Raw genomic sequence first — 21,369 nt, 5'->3', positions numbered from 1 at the left:
TGGCCTCCCAAACTGCTGGGATTGCAGGTGTGAACCATCACGCCTGGCCAAATTCAACTTTTTATAAGCAGTATCCACTTAAGGCATTTGCTGACTCGTAACTGTGTGTGCTAGGGCTCAGACACAAAGTAGTTTTTTGCTAGCCAAATTCAACAGTCTCACAGAATAGGAAGAACAGATACTGTAGTTTGTGTTCTTCAGAGGAAAAGAGAGCCATGGTAAACACCCTAGGCTTTCAAGTTGATATCTGAGAAAAATTTTGTTCTGTGAGTAAGAGCAAATCAAAATAGATCAGCCTCAACACTAGAGTGGTATGCTCATATTCTTTTTGCAAAAAGAAAAGTGAATTCTCTCTGGAGGAAGGTAACATCCTCCAGAGCTTTTGTAATTTTCCGTAAGTATAAGATGTCGCTTTCAGTCAGAATTTCCAGGAATGCTAGGAAATAGTTCAAAATAACTAAATATGAAGCTGCGGGGCGGGGGGGAAGGTAGTCAATATAAACATGTGATTTGAATATTGATTGCAAAATAACTATAACATATGGTCAAGAAAATAGATGAGTTATATAAAATTTATAGAGAATTAGAATTTATGGAAGAATCAAGAGGAAACTGTAGAACTAAAAAAATACAGTAACTGAAATTAAGAATTCAGCAGATAAGTTTAATAGCAGATCAGACATATCAGCAGAGAAAACTAATGAATTGGAAGATAGATAGGTCAGTAGAAAGTTTGCAGATGGAAGCACAGAAAGAAAAAAAGGATGGAAAATTCAGAAAAACTTAAGAGGTAAATGGGACATGGGGAAAAGGTCAAACAAGGTTGTTTTTAGTGTGCAGGAAGAGAAGAAAAAAGAATAAAGAAGATCGATTTAAGCATGCCTTTCTGTAATTCATACTACAAGCAGACCAAATCAAAACAACCTCATTTAAAGGTAGAGAATATTTGGTCTGGGTGCTGTGGCTCACTCCTTAAATACCAGCACTTTGGGAGGCAGAGGTGGGCAGATCACCTGTGATCAGGTATTTGAGACCAGCCTGGCCAACATAGCAAAACTCTATCTCTACTCATAATACAAAGATTAGTATACCAGCCTGGGTGACACAGGAAGACTCTTGTCTCAAAAAAAAAAAAAAAAAAAAAAAAAAAAAAAAAAAAAAAAAAAAATCCAGAATATTTGAACCACATAATTAGGAAATCTGACACAATTAACATATACAGAATACTCTGCCCAATGGATGTAGAATATCCAGTTTTTACGTGCACATGCAATAATTATCAAATTTAATCTTGTGGTACTGATCTATGCTAGGTCATAAAGGACATTTCAACAAATTTTGAAAGACTGACATCTTACAGAATATATTTTCCAGCTGATTGGAATTAAGGTAGAAATAATAAAAAGATAATCAGAAAATTTCCTCAAAATGTGCAAGTTAAGCAATATAATTCCTAATAACCTATAGATCAAAGAAGAATCATGATAAAAATTAGAAAATTCTTTGAATTGATGAAAAACATGACCTATCAAAGCCTGTGTAATGCAGTTAAAATAACCTTAATTACATGTATTAGACTGGAACAAATATTAATGATTTAGGTATTTAGAGAAAGGAGAGCAAAACAAATTCAAAGAAGAAGATAATAAAAATGAGAGACGTCCACGAAATAGAAAGCACATATTTTATACTAAAGTCAACAAATGAGAAGTTGGTTTTTTAACAGAGATTAATAAAGTCAGTAGAGACTTCTGCTTGCCTCCAGCCAAAGTGGAATAATAGGGTCTAGATATACTCTGCTACCTGAAACAACTCAAAAAAATACACAAAATAATCATTTTCAAGAGATTGGACCTCAAGGAACAAAGGACAGTGATCCCTAAGAAATGGTGAACAAACAAGGTGAACCCTAAAATTGTCCCAGCTTACTTCCTAGAGAAAGTTTCCAGGGCACAATGCAGGAGCATAGAGGTCTCCCTGAATTGAGGACGTAGAGTTGGGAGATAATGGAATCCAAGTTGTCTAGAGTTCATAGGGCAGAATACCAGAGAGAAGGGAGCTGAACAAGGGCAGAATTTCAGAGTTGTACAGAGGATGCTTCTGGAATCTTTAGCTGGGTTAGAGTTACTGATCAGTGCATGAATGAGGAGGCTACCCTGGCTATGGAAAGAACCACCCAGAATAGTGTAGACAGTCATTGAGACTCGTAGAACCAAGTGTAGATCCTGTTTCCATGAGAGTGGAACACTTAATTTACAGAGTGTTGGGTGAAGTTCTCAGAAGGCTTTTATTTCCTTAGTAACAGGAACAGAAAGTTATTCTTGGACAAAAATGCTGCTCTAGTCTTACCTACACATCTTAAAAACAAAACCAAAAAGGATCAAACTGTTATTCAGTAATCAGAACTTAATTTTTTTATTTTAGTTTTTTTGATATATAATTCATATTTCATAAAATTCACCCTTTCAAAGTTTGCAATTCAGTGATTTCTAGTATATTCACAAGATTGTATAACCATTGTCACTGTCTATTTCCAGAACATTTTCATCATCTCAGAAAGAAAACCCCACGCATGTTAGCAGTCACTCTAATCCCTGTATACCACTTTCTAGCTCTGGATTTGCCTGTAATGGGTATTTCAAATAAATGGAATTGTAGCATGTGACATTTTATGTTTGACTTATTTAAATAAGAGTGTTTTCAGGGTTCACCTGTGATGTAGCATACGTCATTATATCATTTTTGTTGTCAAGTTATTTAGCTATGTTCCAGAATAAAGTGTAAAAACGCAAAAACACCCAGCATGAAACAAGGTAAAAGTCACATCTGGCATCCAATAAATAATTACCAGATAGGCCAAAGAAGTAGTAAAAAACAACCCATACTGAGGAAAAAGTCACAACTGACCCAGAAATGATACAGATGATACAATTAGTTTAGAAAACGTTAAAATAGTTACAACTATATTTCATGGAGAAACTAAAAGACACATTGAACAATCTGTGTAGACACATGGAATATAAACCCAAAGCAAACTCCTAGAGATAAAAACTGCAATGTCTGAGTTAGAAAATATACTAGATGGGATTAATAACAGACTAAACAGAAAGATTAGTAAATTTGGCAACACAGCAATAAAAAGCTATTCAAAATGAAATAACAAAAAGACTGTAAAAAAGTAAAGAACATTAGTGAGCTATGGGGACAGTTTCAAGCAAACTAACAAACATATAAGCTGCTGATGGCAATCCGGATCTATGCAAAGGAATAAAGAATACCAGAAATGGTAACTCTGTGGGTAAATGTAAAACCACTTTTTTTTTTTTTTCCGATTTAAATCTCTTGAAATGGTAATTGATTATTCAAAGCAAAAAAAATAACAAAAATGTATTGTGGGTTCTATCACAGGGAGAAAACAAGGGAGTGTACAGTAGTAAGGGTCTTACACATGATGTTGTATAGCCTCACTTCAAGCTAATAGAATTGATAAGGCACTATTAAAGTTGATGAAGAAAGAAATACAATTTGCTAATATCTGGGATGAAAAGAAGGAGCTGGCCAGGCATGGTGGCTCACGCCTGTAATCCCAACACTTTGAGAGGCTGAGGCAGGTGGATCACCAAAGGTTGGGAGTTTGAGACCAGCCTGACCAACATGGAGAAACCCCGTCTCTACCAAAAATACAAAATTAGCTGCGTGTGGTGGTGCATGCCTGCAATCCCAGCTACTCAGGAGGCTGAGGCAGGAGAATTGCTTGAACCTGGGAGGCAGAGGTTGTAGTGAGCAGAGATTATGCCATTGCAGTCCAGCCTGGGCAACAAGAGCGAAACTCTGTCTCAAAAAAAATAAAAATAAAAAATAATAATTAAAAAAAAGATAAAAAAGGAACTATGTGTATTCTACAGAATTTAAAAGGTAATGGAAGGATAGATATGAAATCTTACATAAAGTTGAAATTTTAGGTGAAATAGACAAAATCTTTAAAAATGACTTAATAAAACTGGCACAAGAGTAAATAGAAAATGTTAATAAATATATATAAGAGATTGGACCTCAAGGAGGTCCGTAATTAAAAATACTTTAATTAAAAATATGTAATTAATATTAAAATTAAATTTAAAATATTTCTTTATAGAAGACTTCAGGCCCAGCAAGCTTCAAGGAATTCTTACAAATATTTAATGAAAAAATAGCATTCATCTTACATAAACACTTCAAGAAAAATTTTAAAAAGAGATAACATGTCCCAATTTATATTTTGAAACCATCATAGCCTAAGTAGCAAAATCTGACAAAAACTGTACAAGAAAGGAAATTTTGAGTCAGTCTCATGAGCATAGGTATTAAAATCTTAAATAAAATGTTGTCATATTTAATCCAGCAATACATAAAAAAGATAACATCATGAACACAGTTGTATTCTAGAAATGCAAGTTAGGTCTAGCACTAGGAAACCTGTTGCTGTTGTTCTTCTGATAGTGAGAAGTGCTCCATGTATACTCCATATTTTATCATGCAGAATATTACAAAGGCATACCCAGAGGTCATGACTTAATAAAACCTTAGAAAGCTGTAAATAGATGGAAGTTTTCTCAATGTGATAAAACCTACAAAGAAGCCTATAGCAAATGCTACATTAAATGGTGAAATAGTGAAAACTTTCTCTGAGGTACAGAAGAGAAAGATGTTTGCTATCAGCACTTTTATTTGACATTGTGTTGGAGGTCCTTGCCAGTAAGAAGTTACAAAAACGAAATACAAAGCATAAAGTTTGGAAAGACAGAAATAAAGTTGCCTCAGATGATCACAAAAAGTTGAAAAGAGTTACAGCTTAAAGCCTTAGAATTAAAAAGTGAATTTAGTGAAGTTTCTTAATAGAAGGTTAATGTTTAATTTCAGAAATCAACTTTATTTCTGCATACTAGGCACAGATAGTTTGAAAACAAAATTTAAAAGATAACACTTATGTTAGTATTCAGAAACATCAAATACCTTGGCTTAAATGAAAGATGAACCCTACACAGAACACTGTAAAAAATTATTGAAAACGAAGTCATAAATAGATAGAATTTTCATGCAGAAGACTATTGTAAAAGAAGTCAGTTTTCCCAAAGTTGTACACAGATTTAATGTGATTCCAGTCCAAATGTTCTTTGTGGAAAGAGAGGCAGTGAGTAGAAAATAGCTGATAGTTCAGCAAAAATGAGACACCAAATGACCAACGGTAGCTAAAGAAAATATTGAAGGCTAGGCGTGGTGGCTCACGCCTGTAATCCCAGCACTTTGGGAGGCCAAGGCGGGTGGATCACAAGGTTAGGAGTTCAAGACCAGTTTGACCAACATGGTGAAACTCTGTCTCTACTTAAAATACAAAAATTGGCCAGGCGTGTTGGTGGGCACCTGTGATCCCAGCTACTCAGGAGGGTGAGCCAGGAGAATCGCTTCAACCCGAGAAGCAGAGGTTGCAGTGAGCCAAGACTATGCCTCTGCACTCAAGCCTGGGCGACAAAGTAAAAAACTGTATCAAAAAATTCCAAACATGATAATCAAAATAAAAAAAATGAAAAAGAAAAGAAAATATTGAAGAAAAAGATAAAACATGGAAGATTTATACTTCCAAATATATAAATGATAAAACAATAAAGCTCTTGCACAAAAAATAAGGAATTTTGAAAAGGAAAGAAGGAAATAAAGATTAAGGGTAGATATTAATGTAATAGAAAACAAGGCCTTGTAAAAAGGGTATATCCTATATGATTCCATTTATACTTAATTCAAAAATAGGAAAACCAATTAATAGTGATAGAATTGGTTAACTGGGGAGAAATGGGAGGGATAATGACTGACATGCACGATGACTGCAAGAGTACATGAACTTCTAGAGTGCTGGTAATACAGTTTATCAGTGATTCTCAAAGTGTGGTCTCTGGATACCTAGGTAACTGAGGTCAAAACTCTTATTCATGATAACATGTGTTGTCTCTTTCTTTATATTTGCTTTTATTTTATTTTATTTTTTTGAGACAGAGTTTCTCACCAGGCTGGAATGCAGTGGTATGATCTCATCTCACTGCAACCTCTGCCTCCCACATTAAAGTGATTCTCCTGCCTCAGCCTCCTGAGTAGCTGGGACTACAGGCGCACACCACCACACCTAGCTAATTTTTGTATTTTTAGTAGAGATGGGGTTTCACCATGTTGGCCAGGATGGTCTCGATCTCTTGACCTTGTGATCCACCTGCCTCAGCCTCCCATAGTGTAGGGATTACAGGTGTGAGCCACCACGCTTGACCTATATTTGCATATTCATCAGGTGCAGAAGCAATGATGTGTAAACCTTTCTGTACCTTAGCACAAATCAAGGCAGTGACACTTAACTGCACCAGTAGTCATTATATTATTTACTCACATACCTACCCTTAGTTCAGTTTTATTTTTAATGCTAGTTTTAAGAATATCCTTGGTGAAGCAAGAAAAAGTTTTATTTTTTTTTCTTTTTTTTGAAGTTTTGAAATAATTTATGAGAAACAATTAGTATTTGTGACAAATTATATTTCTAATTATGTTTGATTATCTGAAAAAGTTTTACTAAGTCATGACCTTTGAATACATGTCTTTTTAATATTGTGTGTGATGAAATGTGGAGTATGTTTACAGCACTTCTAGCTACAAACCCAAGTAAACTGGTTGCTTCAAGGGAAAGCATTTGTGTGACTGAGTTCAAGCTACACTGAATACTTTGTTCATGGATTGCTGTTCTTGAAAGAACAGGTGACAATGATTATTTAGGTATTTGGCCGACGTTTTCTTGAAAGTGAACGAAGTCCATCTATCACTTCAAGGAAAAGAACTGATAGTATTTGTTGCTATTGATAAAATTTTAGCTTTTAAGCAAAAATAAAAAATAGAATTTTGGAAAACTTTTATCCATTGGAGTCTTTTTTTTTTTTTTTTTTCCTTTTCTGAGACGAAGAATCTTGCCCTGTTGCCTAGGCTGGAGTTCAGTGGCACAATCATAGTTCACTGCAGTCTTGACCTCCTGGGCTCAAGTGATCCTCCCACCTTAGCCTCCCAAGTGGCTAGGACTACAGGGTACATGCCACCTAATTTTTTAAGTCGTTTGTAGAGATGGGGTATTGCTATATGTTGCCCAGGCTGGTCTTAAACTCTTGGCCTCAAGCAATCTTCCTAAAGTGCTGTGATTCTAGCTGTGAGCCACTGCATCCAGCCACTTCCTAGAAGAAATGATTTTTCTTGTAAGATTAGTGGTGATGTAAGTGTAATATTTTTGTTGTATCATAAAATATATCAACATTTGGAAGGTCTGCATAACTTAGTGAATCAATATTTCCTAAATGGGCAATGCATATGTTATAAAATCAAGCATGGATACATGATTCATTCAAAGTATGAGGTACAATAGTGGATTTAAGTGAAACAGAGTATCAAATATTTGTTGATGTGGTTTCAGATTCCACACTGTACCTAATGTTTAAAAAATTGCTACATGTCATGTTTCGATGTAGTATCAAAGAACATCTGAAAAGCCTTTTAAAATAATCTTTCACCACGTTTTCTTTCTATACTTCTATCCAAACAACATATTGCAACAGACTGAATGCAGATGTAGATACGAGAATCTAGCTGTTTTCTATTAAGCCAGACAGAAAAGGGATCTGAGACTAATGTTTGAAAACTGCTGTTCTCTACTTTCAACTGGGTAGTGATCATACATGGATATGCTGATTTTATAATAAAATAATTTGTTGTCTAAGATGATGGAGGATATTTCTGGCATGAGAGATAAGCAACTGAGCATGGACAAGAGAGAATGGGCAGCCAAGTAAAAGACAATGGGATGCTTATAATTTGTTGATATTGTTATATAGCTTTTTTTTTTCTTTTTTCTTTTTTTTTTAAGATGGAGTCTTACTCTGTTGTCAGGCACCAGGCTGGAGTGTAGTGGCGTGATCTCGGCTCATTGCAACCTCTGCCTCCTGGGTTCAAGCAATTCTCCTGTCTCAGCCTCCGAGAGTAGTAGGGACTACAGGCGTGCGCCACCATGCCCAGCTAATTTTTGTGTTTTTAGTAGAGATGGGGTTTCACCATGTTGGCCATGATGGCCTAGATCTCTTGACCTTGTGATCCGCCTGCCTCAGCCTCCCAGAGTGCTGGTATTACAGGTGTGAGTCACCGTGCCCAGCCTGTTGTATAGCTTTTTAATTATTCCTGAGTGCAGTGAAATTTACATGGGAAATATTTACCAGAAAAATCTTTGCCAGAGTTTTTATTTTATTCACTCTTATTTTTTCTTACATTCTTTTCCCTTATGTATTTCCTAGACAATTAACTGTTCCTAACTGGTGTCATTGCAGAACAATTTAGGTTTGCCTGAAGCAGAGGCATTTATGCCTAGTTTTCCACTTATTGATCCTCTTAAACAGTTGTCAGTGAGCATTGAGTCTGACCCCATTTTCAGCACATACAGAAGGATGGTCAGCTGGTTACTGAATTCAGCAAATGCTTATTAACTCTACACTGAGCCAAAAACACTATGGTTTGTGAGTACTTGTTGGGAACTCAAGGAGGTAAATCTAGTGGTAGATAAAAGTATGCTACAAATAAGACCATAAAGCCAAATATATTAATTATTCTCCTGGAAATAGGTGGGTATAAAGTTGATAGTAGAATCTGAACAAAACCTTGAAGAATAGTTAGGCTAGTTTTCTATTCTAAAAATACCTTTTTTGTTGTTTCTAGTTAAAAATTATGTCTATCTAATGCTTATTATAGACAAACTGAAGCACTGTAAAAATATACACAAATGTAAAAGGCTTCAGGAGTCCTCAGCCCTTTCCAGATAACTATTAACAGTTTGACAGTTTTTTAAGAAGTTGGATCATATATTTATGATTTTATCAATGTGCTAAACAATGAAGTTTCTGATTTTCAGTATTAAAAATTCTGTGATGCCTGTGATTTTTTAAAAACAAATATTTTTTATATGTGCTTCTTTTTGATTTCTAAGATTCTGATAGTAATTTTGCTTAAAGCTTGAGCAAAAATTTATGCATTATAGAAATATTTAATAGAGTAAAAATCTATTATATTCCTCTCTTATTAAATGTTTATGGGCTAATTATACCTGATAATTATACCTGGTAAATTCTGCTATAAATTTATGTGCCTCTCAAAGACATGCTCTTTAGTTTGAGTGTTGAGAAAATTATTTTAGGATAAACATGAAGTTAGCCATATGAGGCATGGAATTGGGGTAAGCATCTAGGGAAAAGCCACTGACATTTTTCTTCTTGTCATATGCCTGCTGAGTTGTATTTTTACAGAGTTGCCTAACAAGTACTCCTTATATTCAGTTGTTGGTTTTTTTTTTTTTTTTTTTTTCATTTTAGGTAACATTGTATAACACTGATCAGGATGGTAGTGATAGTCCCCGCAGTAGCCTTAACAACAGTCTCTCAGACCAGAGTTTGGCATCTGTTAATTTGAACAGTGTTGGAAGTGTGCATAGTTATACACCGGTAAGTCTTGATGAAGTTAACATGTTTTTAGTTATTCATTTAGTACTTAAAACTAAACAAAACATAATTGAAATGCAAATAAAAAAATAAGATATGTTTTTCTCACTAATAAATTTATTAACTCACTAAGTAGATCAAACTAAATTAGAGGAGATTGTAGCTTGATAGTGTTTTAATTTGGTACCATATTAGATTTTTTAAAAATGGTCGTGCAGTGTTAACAGTTTTTTGGTCTGCTTTATTCTCTCTGTTCTGTGTCCAAGAGATAAGCAATTGGAACAGGGAAAAAAATGCCCTTTAGTCTAGTAGAGCGATAGTTGGTGATATTCTACACTTCTTAGAAAAAGAGCATAGAAAATGTGTGTATCAACATGGTTTCAGCTGTAGACCTGAGAAGGGAATTCTGTAAACCCCAAAGGTTAGGGTGGCCTGGGATTCAATTGTTAACTACTCTTGTATTTTCAGTTTGGATTCAGGGGGAAAAACAAATATGCCATAAAGGGACCTGTGTGTGAATATACTAATTTGTTACCTATTACAAGAACTTGACTCTTAGGTTATCTGTTATTTCTTTTCAAACTACCTGGCAACTGTCTTCCTCAGTGGGCAGATAACAGAGCCCAAGAGCCACACACCACATTGTTTGTCAGTGTAAATGTGGTCTTACCAGGTCACTCCCTGTTCCGGGATGAGTAAATAGGAAAAAACTTACACAGGACAAAGATAAAAAGGGAGGGACCTGAGAGAAAATAACACAAGGGAACTAGTTACACAGAGAGCAGAATTAAAATTCACATTGAATTTGGGAAAAGAAAAAGTTGCCTCTGCAATATTATTATTGCTTTATAAAAGAAAATAAAATATCCCACAATGGAGAAGAAAGAAAATGGAATAAAAAGTATGTGAAAGAAGACAATAAATATGGAGAACTGAGATTATAGTTGTCGCTATAGAAGAAAAAGTTGGTATAGAACCAGTTTTCACAGTAAGCAGAGATTTAAAGAGTTACTGAGTTCTAGAAAAAATTAATGGGGAAAAAACCTATACATTTAGCCCTCCGTATCTGTAGGTTCCATATCCACAGATTTAACCAAACCTTAGATTGAAAATATTTGAACAACAAAAAATAATTTAAAAAAATAACAGTACAGCAATAAAAAATACAGGATGGGATGAGGTGGTTCATACCTGTAATCCCAGTACTTTGGGAGGCCGAGGCAAGAGGATCACTTGAGACCAGCAATTTGAGATTGACCTGGTCAACATAGTGAGACCCCCGTCTTAAAAAATAGATATAGCCCGACATTGTGGCATGCACCTCAGGAGGCTGAGAAAGGAGAAGCACTTGAACCCAGGAGTAATCAAGTCATTCCTCTTCAGCCTGGGCAATTAAGTGAGTCCCTCCCTCCTTCCTTCCTTTTATAAAAAAGAAAAAAGTATAGTTTAACAGCTATTTAGAATGTATTAGGTATTAATCATCTAGAGGTGATTTGAAGTATATGGGAGGTTATGTTACATCATTTTGTATAAGGGACTTGAGCAGCTACAGATTTTGGTATCTTACTAGGTTGGGGTTCCTGTAACCAATCCCTCATGGATACCAAAGGACTACTGTATCTAGACACATTATGGCAAGTTTTTAAATTTCATAAGTAATTGCCCATATAAATACCGTGACAGAATAAGTAAATTATATATAAAGAAACACAAATCAGACCTCCCCCTCTCTTTTTCTCTCACTTTTTAGAGACAGAGTCTTGCTAATTTGGCCAAGCTGGTTTCAAACTCCTGGCTTAAGCAATCCTGCCCTGTTGGGTTTCCAAAGTGCTAGGATTACAGGCATGAGCCACCATGCCTGGCCTCAGGCTTCTCTTTGATACTACTAAATGCCAGAAGATAATGGAGCATTGTATGCAGAGTTTTGAGGGAATGGGTTTGGAATAACAAATATTATGCCCAGTTAAATATTTATTCATATGTGAAGGCAAGAAAAAGACATTCTTTGATATGCAGAGCTTAGAGAGTATCCTGCCTTTGTTTTTACACATCTTTCCTGAAAAAAATTAACCCCATCAAGAGGTAAATCAAATTAAAGAATAATGATAAAGTCAATTTATAAAACAACTAGTTGGAACATTGAAGCAAACTAAGCAAAGATATAAAATAATTTTAAGTTGTTTTTTGAGTAATTTAAGTGTAAAAAATCTTGACCAAAAGAAAGCAAAGGACACAGTCCAGTATCAAAAAATAGTATAAAAGGACAAATGAAAGAAGCATTTATAGAACTAGGTGACAGAAGTAAGAGTTAACATGGTCATTGTGCTGATAAATGTAAGAGGGTTAAACTGCCCTGTTAAAAGCTAGACTTTGTGGACTGCTTTTTTGTTTTTGTTTTTGAGATGGAGTCTCGTTCTGTTGCCAAGGCTGGAGTGCAAAGGGGCGATCTCAGCTCACGGCAACCTCTGCCTCCCAGGTTCATTCGATTCTCCTGCCTCAGCCTCTCAAGGTGCTGGGATTACAGGCGTGAGCCACGTGGCTGGTTTTTATATTTTTAGTAGAGACAGGGTTTCACCATGTTGGCCATTTTGGTCTCGAACTTCTGACCTCAGGTGATCTTCCCTTCTTAGCCTACCAAAGTGCTGGGATTATAGGCATGAGCCACCGTGCCAGGACCTGTGTTTTCTTTCAACAACAAGATGTCAAATGGTTGAGCAGTCCCTAAGCAACAGTGCCATGGCAGCTGCTGGTTGGGTTTGTCACATCTATATAGATTGATCCTGTAAGGCCACAATGAGCCCACATGGATTGAGATACTTTTATTGCTTATATAGACAGTATAAACTAGGTTAGCATGATGTCAACTCCCTACATCCCACATAACAGTACCAAATGATAGACAACTCGAGTAGTAGCTCACTCTGTAATAGAGGAACAAATTCTGTAGGACAGTCAAGCAGTTTTATAACCTGCAGCTGTACCCTAAGGGAGTAAGGCAGAAAGTCCCATGCCTCACTCAGCCAGGGAGATAGATGAGAAACTCTTTTTTGGCAACCTCTCACAAGATAGAAAAGTGGATGTGTAATTGCCCCATGGCCATCTCCTGTAAGACAAGAGGGCTAATGAGAATTTTCTCCTCATAAGAACACTTGTTCCAAAATAATCACAGGTGTTCCACCAAGGCTTAGGTCATCCTGCCATGGAGCCAGCCTTGCCTGCATGGTTTGTGTGGACATGTGTAAGGTCATTAGGGTGCCAGTGGTGGAGACATTTTCCTGTGTAAAATTCATCTTTTTCCATTTTATTGCAGATTCCTTATGAGCATCATTTTGAATGGCTACATAAGTTTCTAGTCAGTGTTCATACCTTAATTTTTCAAAACACTAAACAAATGGTAATTTACCACCCTTTCATATAGTATGTAGTCTTTAAGAAATACAAATGATTATCTTTTATTAATTTTGTCTCTAGTTTTGCTGCTTTTAAAGATAAGTCTTGCCTGGAAATGAAGAGTTAGGCACATTTAAGCTCCTTGTTGCTTTGGGCAGAGCCATACATCTGACTCATAGTACTCACAGTATTTGGGTTTGTATACTAAAAAATTAATTGAATAAATGAAAGAAATATTAGTAGCTTTATAGTTAGTGGAGTTTGAGATAAAATTGCTTTTGTAGAAATCAAGATTGAAGATTCTATAGAAAGCCAGAAGGATTCTAGGCCTAACTCATCACTTATTTGTGTGATCTTAGGCAAGTTATTTAACTTCTTTGAAGTCTTTCTTTCCCTTCTGTGAAATATGGAGGTTGGGTTAGATTTCTACAGTTCTTCAAGATTCACTTTAACTGTTTTGCTTTCTGTTCTTTATGCTTTAACAGACAATGGGAAAGCCTAAGACAGAAGAGTTATTTTCTTTGAATTTCAGTGTTGGCACTGTTTTCGGTTATATATTTTATATCATAAGCCATTTGTAATGTAGAGACACTGAATTAGTTGTGTTTTCTTTTAATGTTAGGTGACAAGCCATCCAGAATCAGTCTCTCAATCATTAACTTCTCAGCAGCAGCCACAGTACAACCTTCCAGAAAGAGACAAGCAACTACTTTTCTCAGAATATAATTTTGAAGATCTTAGTGCCTCATTTCGGAGCCTTTACAAGTCAGTTTTTGAGCAGTCACTTAGTCAGCAAGGTGAGTTTTCTTAAAACCTTTTTTATAACAGTTTTATTTATTTATTTATTTTTTGAGATGGAGTCTCACTCAGCCACATAGTTTGGAGTGCAATGGTGCAATCTCGGCTCACTGCAACCTCTGCCTCTCTCAGGTTCAAGAGATTCTCCAGCCTCAGCCTCCTGAGTAGCTGGGATTACAGGCTTGCGCCACCACATCCGTCTAGGTTTTTTGTATTTTTAGTAGAGACAGGGTTTTACCATGTTAGCCAGGCTGGCCTCAAACTCCCGACCTCAGATGATTCGCCCACCTTGGCCTCCCAAAGTGTTGGGATTACAGGCGTGGGCCACCTCGCCTGGCTAGTTTTATTAAGGTTTTAAAATTATTTCACATGACAGCTGTTATACTCTTAATCTTAGAATATTATCATGACAATAAGAATCAGATAATTATAGTTTGATCTTTGTGCCTTTACTATGTTCTCTTTATATCATAGCCCAAAAATGGCAGATAAATTTCATCTTGCATGCCTACTTACTTGTTTACTGGTGGCATCCAGGAGCACTGTATTAAAGAATTCTGACCCTGCATCTATACCATATGGGAAAGACTACTCTATTAATTAGTAATATCTGGCATATGAAGTGTTTGAGTGGTGAATGTTGCACCACAAGAGTAGATTGTCCCTTGCTTTTGTTCTGACTGGTATTAGCAAAAAGAGATAGCTATCGGAATGTGGTAGCACCAAATTTTTGATTTTGTGTGTGACACTTACAAGTTAATACATCAGCTACTGGTAAACTCTGGGTCATTGTGTTACACAATATACTTAAGTCGGATTTTAATATTAAAAGTGACTTTAGTTGGGATGCACTGTTACATCTCGACCAAATGCTAGATTCTTGCTGTAATATGTTCTTGTACCATTAGCTGCTGGTTTAATTTTAATCAGAGGATAAAGATGTCACATGATCTTTTCCCCAAAGACAACTAGTCAGAAATTGTTGGGAACGCTACTGTTGAAGCATTTCCTAGTTACTTGTTTGGCACATTAACTTTTTGTACCCCATGTTTCCTGCTGCTGTGTTACAATACCTTAGAATGGGTCATTTATAAACAACAGAAGTTTATTTCTCACAGTTCAGGAGGTTGGGAAGTCAAGATCAAGGAACCAGCAGATTTGGTGTCTGTCAAGGGCTTGTTCATTCATAAATGGTGCCTTTTAGCTGTGTTCTCACATGGATCTGAACGCTGTGTCCTCCTGTGGCAGAAGACATAGAAGGACAAAAAGTGACTAGCTAGTTCTCTCAATCCCTTTTGTAAGGCCTAATCCCTAATTACCTCCTAAAGGTCCCACTTTTTTTTTTTTTTTTTTGTTTTTTGAGAAGGAGTCACGCTCTGTCGCCCATGCTGGAGTGAGCGTGATCTCAGCTCACTGCAACCTCCGCCCCTTGGGTTCAAGCAATTCTCTGCCTCAGCCTCCCGAGTAGCTGGGGTTACAGGTGCCTGGCACCACACCCAGCTAATTTTTTGTACTTTTATTAAGTGTGGGGTTTCACCACGTTGGTCAGGCTGGTCTTGAACTTCTGACCTCGCACCCGCCTCCACCTCCCAAAGTACTGGGATTATAGGTGTGAGCCATTGCTCCTGGCCTATGTCCCACTTCTTAACAAACACCATCACCTGGGAGATTAAGTTCCAACATAGGAATTTTGGAGGAACACATGCATTCAAACTATAGCACCCCAACTCAGAAAGTTTACATAATCACAGCAGTGAACAAAAATAAACAGAAATCCTTGTCTTTATACTGTTTGCATTTTAATACTTAACGTCAGTTAATGTTAATATTATATACTAGTGTTATACGTAACAGTTATGTTATATACTGTTTATATTGATGAATATTGATAATGTGTATGTGAAGTGGCTTTTTCTGGTTAGTATTTGAGTTTAAAGTAAGATTGATATGTTTTCTCAGCTTTTAACTTAAGCTTTTTATCTATAAAAGTGTAAAAAGAACTAATAGAAGACTTTGCTAAGCAAATCCAATCTTGGTATTCATAACAGAAAAATAAGAGCTTTGAGATAACAGTGATGACAATTTCTGAAGCCCATAATTCCATTCCATCATGCTATTTTAAAAAAAAAAACATCAATAGGAATTCTGGGTTCTAGTCCAGGTTCTACCATAAAGCCAACTGAATTAACTTCTCATCTCTGGACCTCAGTTTCCCCATTTGTACAATAAAGAGGATTGGATTAGATCAGTGATTTTCACATTGTTCTCTTCAGAGGCCTTGGCTTTTGTAAACATCTTAGGGACTGTAGGAGGAGAAATGTGCAAATGCAGGCGTAGACCTAGTAAGATTCCTTCCCCAGCTTCAAAAAAAAAACAACTTTATTATATCTACCAGCTTTATATATTGGGCCTCTGGAGAGATATTTTGCTTTCTTTTATTTAAAAATTATTTGAGGTTGAAAATGTTGATATAGATGAGACCTTGGTTCTCTTATAATATGCTAGGATTTTATTGAAAATTGATAATGAAATTACTGCTTTCTTTGATCTTACAGTAATAACCCTATAGATTCCTTCTACATGACAATTTTGTAGGGCCAAGGCAAGAACTTTTATTAACTCTTCTGCCTGTAAAAACTTGGTAGCTTTTAAGATTATCTGGCAATGTACTCAAATACAATTTTACTACTAATGATAAATATGAGAATAATTTTATCTTTTTAAAAAGTTTGATTCTTTTACTGATTGATATTATCTTGTGGGTTTTTTTATTTAATGAAATTTTTTTAATGTTTGGTTCAGCATAATGTTGCATGGGCCACCCTTTGGGATTTGAAAATAGTCTAGTTACATAGGACCAAATGTTGCAATAAGATTACCTGCAAACCAAACATATATTATCTTTAACATTAAACACTTTTAGCTTAATCATCATTGTGGCAGCTAACATTTATTGAGTTCATCCTGCAGCTTGTACCTTCACTGTGGCATTTAATCCTTCATAATGACTCTGTGAAGTAGGTGCTATTGTTTATAGTTGAGGGAACTGTGGCTTGGAGAGGTTAAATAACTTTCCAAAGTTAGAGTGTAAATGTCAATGCAGAGAATAGCTACTTTATGATGCTGTAAAGTTTACACTCTTAACCCCTAAACTTTTTAATGTGACTCAAGAATATGCCATAGGAATAATGAAAAAGAATAGTGGAGATGGCTACCTTGTTTTGTTTAGTCATAAGAATCCTAGCCACTTTCAGCCTTAAAGTTTTTGGAGTAGCCATTGAGAAGAGATCAGAAATCACTGGGCTTTTATTTCTCCCCTCCTCTTCTATCAAAGCCTTGGTCTGTATGTCTTCGGAGAGCCATCCGGGCTGTGACCTCAACAACTTTTCCCCTAATATTTACTTACCTTTTAAGACTCAATTCAGGCACTGTCTTTAAAAGAAAGGCTTCTTGCTGAGTGTGGTAGCTCACACCTGTAATCCCAGCACTTTGGGAGGCCAAGGTGGGCAGATCACCTGAGGTTGGGAGTTCGAGACCAGTCTGACGAACAGGGAGAAACCCCGTCTCTACCAAAAATACAAAATTAGCCGGGCATGGTGACACATGCGTATCATCCCGGCTGTTTGGGAGGCTGAGGCAGGAGAATCACTTGAACACGGGAGGTGAAGGTTGCAGCAAGCTTAGATTGCACCGCAGCCTGGGCAACAAGAGCAAAACTCTGCCTCCCACCCCCAAAAGACTTCTCTATATTTTGAGCCTCCTCCTAGCTGAACAGACAAGGAGCAAACTTTTCATAATCCTCTGTATACTTTAGCTTTAGTACTTATGTTTTTGGTCATAACCTTGTTAAATGTCTGTCTCTTCCACTTGAGGCTGGGCAATTATATTTATCTTCTCAATAACCCCAGAGCCTAGTGTAGTGATGTTCCATAAGCATTTGTTAAATTGAAACAGTGTTGCTTCCTGGCATCCTATGCTTTTCTTATGTTAACAGTTTTGCAAATGTTTGTCATAAAATACAACTGAAATCTGACCATAAGTGCTCTTGCTTTCTCTGACTGTTTTTAGGTTTGATGAACATCCCTCCTGAGTCTTCCCAGCAGTCGCACACTTCATGTTCCTATCAGCACTCTCCCAGCAGTACAGTGAGCACTCACCCACACAGCAACCAAAGCAGCGTTTCCAACAGTCATGGGAGTGGCCTCAACACCACGGGCAGTAATTCGGTTGCACAAGTCTCACTGTCTCACCCCCAGATGCACACACAGCCGTCTCCACATCCGCCCCATCGACCACATGGTTTACCGCAGCATCCGCAGCGTTCCCCGCACCCAGCACCACACGCACAGCAACACAGCCAGCTCCAGTCCCCTCACCCCCAGCATGCCTCTCCACATCAACATATACAGCACCATCCGAACCATCAGCATCAGACGTTAACACATCAGGCACCGCCACCCCCACAACAGGTATCCTGTAATTCTGGTAAGTTTTCGTCTCCTGGCTTGTGTTTGGCTAACTGTGAATCAGGATCTGCCCTTTGTTATTTGGGGGTCATGTAGTATTTGCTACCAAAGCCTCTTTTCATCCGTTTGTGTGTGTGTGTTTCCTTGCTATAATCCTATAGTTGTAACTCATTTAATTCATAGACTGACGGGTGATTTTCTTGATTAAAGTTTCTTGTAGCAACATGGGGGCAAACCCAGCAACCCTTGCAGGTTTTGCTTTTAACTCTTATTTTGTTCTTCTGCCCATTGAAAGTGTTTTCGTGAGCATTTGAAAGGAGAATGAGACGCAGTCTACACTCTTCTTGTGACACAGTGTGGTATAGAATAGAAAGTATAGGTTTATGTTGGAAAATACCTGTATTTGAATCCTCATTATGGCTCTTATGACCTTGGGCAAGTTACTTACTTCTTTTAGCCTTATTATCTACATAAATGGAGCTAAAATATTCTAGTATACAGTACTGTCATGAGGATCATACTGAAAATACAAATAAGAAATGCCTAGACTAGTACTTTGTATTTTTATACTCTTGAATGATCTCCTTTTCTTTGCTTATTCCTGCCAAGTATCTCATCTCAGAATGATAGGTTGCAAAGGAAGAAAATGTTCTCATATCCCACTTAAGAAAAAAAAATCTGTTGCTCTCAAGATAGGTCTTGACGGTTTGTGGTGAGGTACTTAACTGACATTGCTTGCAGGCCAGGCAGTCTTCACACTGTGGAGCTCCAAAGGAGTGCCATGGACATAGATGCTAAGGTAAATGGAGCCTCTTAGAGTCTTGCAGAGTGCAAGTCTTTCCCTCAGTTTGCCTGGCTGTCTGCTTACCAACCATATCACTAATGAGATTTTTATCTTAGAGGGAAGATTTTTAAATACTAGACAGTGGTGGTTCTTATTTACTGATGGAAAGTTTTTACCATTATTTTAGGTACTTAGACTATTATCAAGAAAATGAGCTTTAAATAGTGCATACTGTCTCTTATATTGTAACTTTACTTATCATACTTAAAATTTTCTGGAGCTATTTCCTTATTTACCAAATGGAAAAAATAATGTAAGTTCTTTTGGAGAATTAGGTAACGTATAAAAATATATAGCAGGCTGGGTGCAGTGGCTCATACCTGTAATCCCAGTACTTTGGGAGGCCAAGGTGGGAGGATCACAAGGTCAGGAGATCGAGACCATCCTGGCCAACATGGTACAACCCTGTCTCTACTAAAATACAAAAAATTAGCCAGGTGTGGTGGCACACGCCTATAGTTCCAGCCACTCAAGAGGCTGAGGCAGGGGAATCCCTTGAAACTGGGAGGCGGGAGTTGCAATGAGCTGAGATTGCACTACTGCCCTCCAGCCTGATGACAGAGTAAGACTTTGCCTGTGCTGCCCGCCCCCCCCCCACAAAAAAAGTGTAGAAGTTAGTATACCTGGAGCCTAGTAAGTCTTTGATAAGTGTTAATGTCACATTCCTTCTCTGTCCCACAGTTACTCATAAAGTTATTTGGGGGCCAAAATCTGAAATTAAAGCCATCTTCATAGCATTTTTTCTTTCTTGTTGTTTTACCATAACAACAAACAAAATTCAATGCATATTTTAAAAATCTATCAAATAAATATTTTAATTTTTTGTTTAACAGTTGATTTTGTTTGCCTAGTTGCTAATTCTAAGTAGGCTCTGGAATAAAATTGAAAATTGTATATGGATCCTACCTTGATGAGATATTTCTTAAACACCTTGAAATGATTTTTAGATATATGCCTAGAGAAAAACTTATGTAATAACAGTTTAAACTCTTTTCTTACCAGTTAATCATTATTGTGTATCTTTGAATGTTGGTATGTTCTTCAGAAATTTAAGTCTATTCTTAATATGATTTTAGGGATTGACTAATAAGTAGAGACTGAGTGTCAGTACAAGTCTGATTCTCTAAATATACTCTTTTTTTCCCTCAAGTCTAATGATTGCCAGGGAGAAACAAGTACAGTTAGAGCTGAAAACAATCCATGGTATGCCCTTAGTGTTCTGTTACACACATGGTAGCTTACCAGAGAAGGAAAATAGACTTCTACCTTGGGAAGTTAGGAATAATCATTGTGGCTGTAATAATTCCTCTCTGTGAATTATACATTTCTTCTTATAAGATGAGTCTGCGCAGATTGTCTTTAATAAGGAAGGAATGGACGGAAGAGGGAATGGAAGTGGTCTGAGTGCCCATTATGTACTGGTCAATTTAGATACGTTATCTTATGCTATCCTCCCAAACCAAGTATAGATTACATTTTATGTATAGGAAAAGGGCAACTAAAAGAATTTTAAGTAATTTGCTTAAGATCACACTGTGGTAAGCAGTACAACTGGGGTTTATATCCTGACATGTCTGATTTCAAAGCTTGTAACACCAGTTATTCTAAAAAGACTAAAATTAGTGGACATTTACCAAGTGGATAGGGTTTCACCCATTCTCCGCAGAGTTTGCTTTATTTTTATTTGCCAAGTCAGTATTTATTAAAGGAGCCTCCCTTTCCTCCCACCCACAACAACACGTTAGACATGGCAAGTTCCTGGTCATAATTTCATTTCAGTTAACCTTTTTCCTACCCTGACCTTTTGACTGCCTGAGTTTTGTTTACCTCAAGAGATCTGAATTCTAGCACTGCTTTGGCTGTTGTATTACCTAAGTGACTTAAATTATGTAATTCCTTTGAACCTTGGCTTCCTTATCCTTGAAGTTCTTCTTGAACTAAAGGATCTGAGTCTGGTAGACTTGCATGTTTGTGGCTCATTTGGGGCATTAATTTAATCATCTCCCAGCCCCCAACAAATTCCCTAAATTATGACTTGCTTCATGGCAGGGTTATGTTGTCTCTAGTTGATTGTTTATTTAAAAAATCCTTAATTGGCAGAATTTTGTAATGAAATAGCCAGTAGTTGATATAGATGAGAGTTGCCTTGATGTGACAAAAACAAACCATCCAACCCTTTTTATTGGTCTTTATTTTTATCCATCTAGGGATGATCCTAGAAGCAGAGTGGGTTGACAGCAGTCACTTAATGGAGAATTTTCTTCCTCCATTCAGCACTGAGACATCATTGAGGTTAACTCTTGCTGTGTGGCCTCTAACGACTGCTTTGCTGACA

General features: G+C 36.8%; 1 protein-coding gene across 7 annotated transcripts in view; it reads left to right on the top strand.

Moving 5' to 3' along the window:
- FOXJ3 (forkhead box J3) overlaps positions 1-21,369 on the top strand; it is a 176,230-nt gene that overhangs the window by 135,893 nt on the left and 18,968 nt on the right. For 6 of the 7 annotated variants that reach the window (XM_032247160.1, XM_032247154.1, XM_032247158.1 and 3 more), the window contains 3 exons: positions 9,411-9,539; positions 13,549-13,723; positions 17,793-18,209. In XM_032247160.1, coding sequence (XP_032103051.1) covers positions 9,411-9,539; positions 13,549-13,723; positions 17,793-18,209 — 721 coding nt within the window. The remainder of the gene's footprint in view (positions 1-9,410; positions 9,540-13,548; positions 13,724-17,792; positions 18,210-21,369) is intronic. The other variant, XM_032247161.1, reaches the window with a different exon arrangement.

Source organism: Sapajus apella, unplaced genomic scaffold, assembly GCF_009761245.1.
Source record: "Sapajus apella isolate SASKATOON/1434 unplaced genomic scaffold, GSC_monkey_1.0 scaffold62, whole genome shotgun sequence".
NCBI lineage: Eukaryota > Metazoa > Chordata > Mammalia > Primates > Cebidae > Sapajus > Sapajus apella.
The sequence above is the reverse complement of the archived record's forward strand: the minus strand, read 5'-3'. Positions and strand labels throughout refer to the sequence as shown.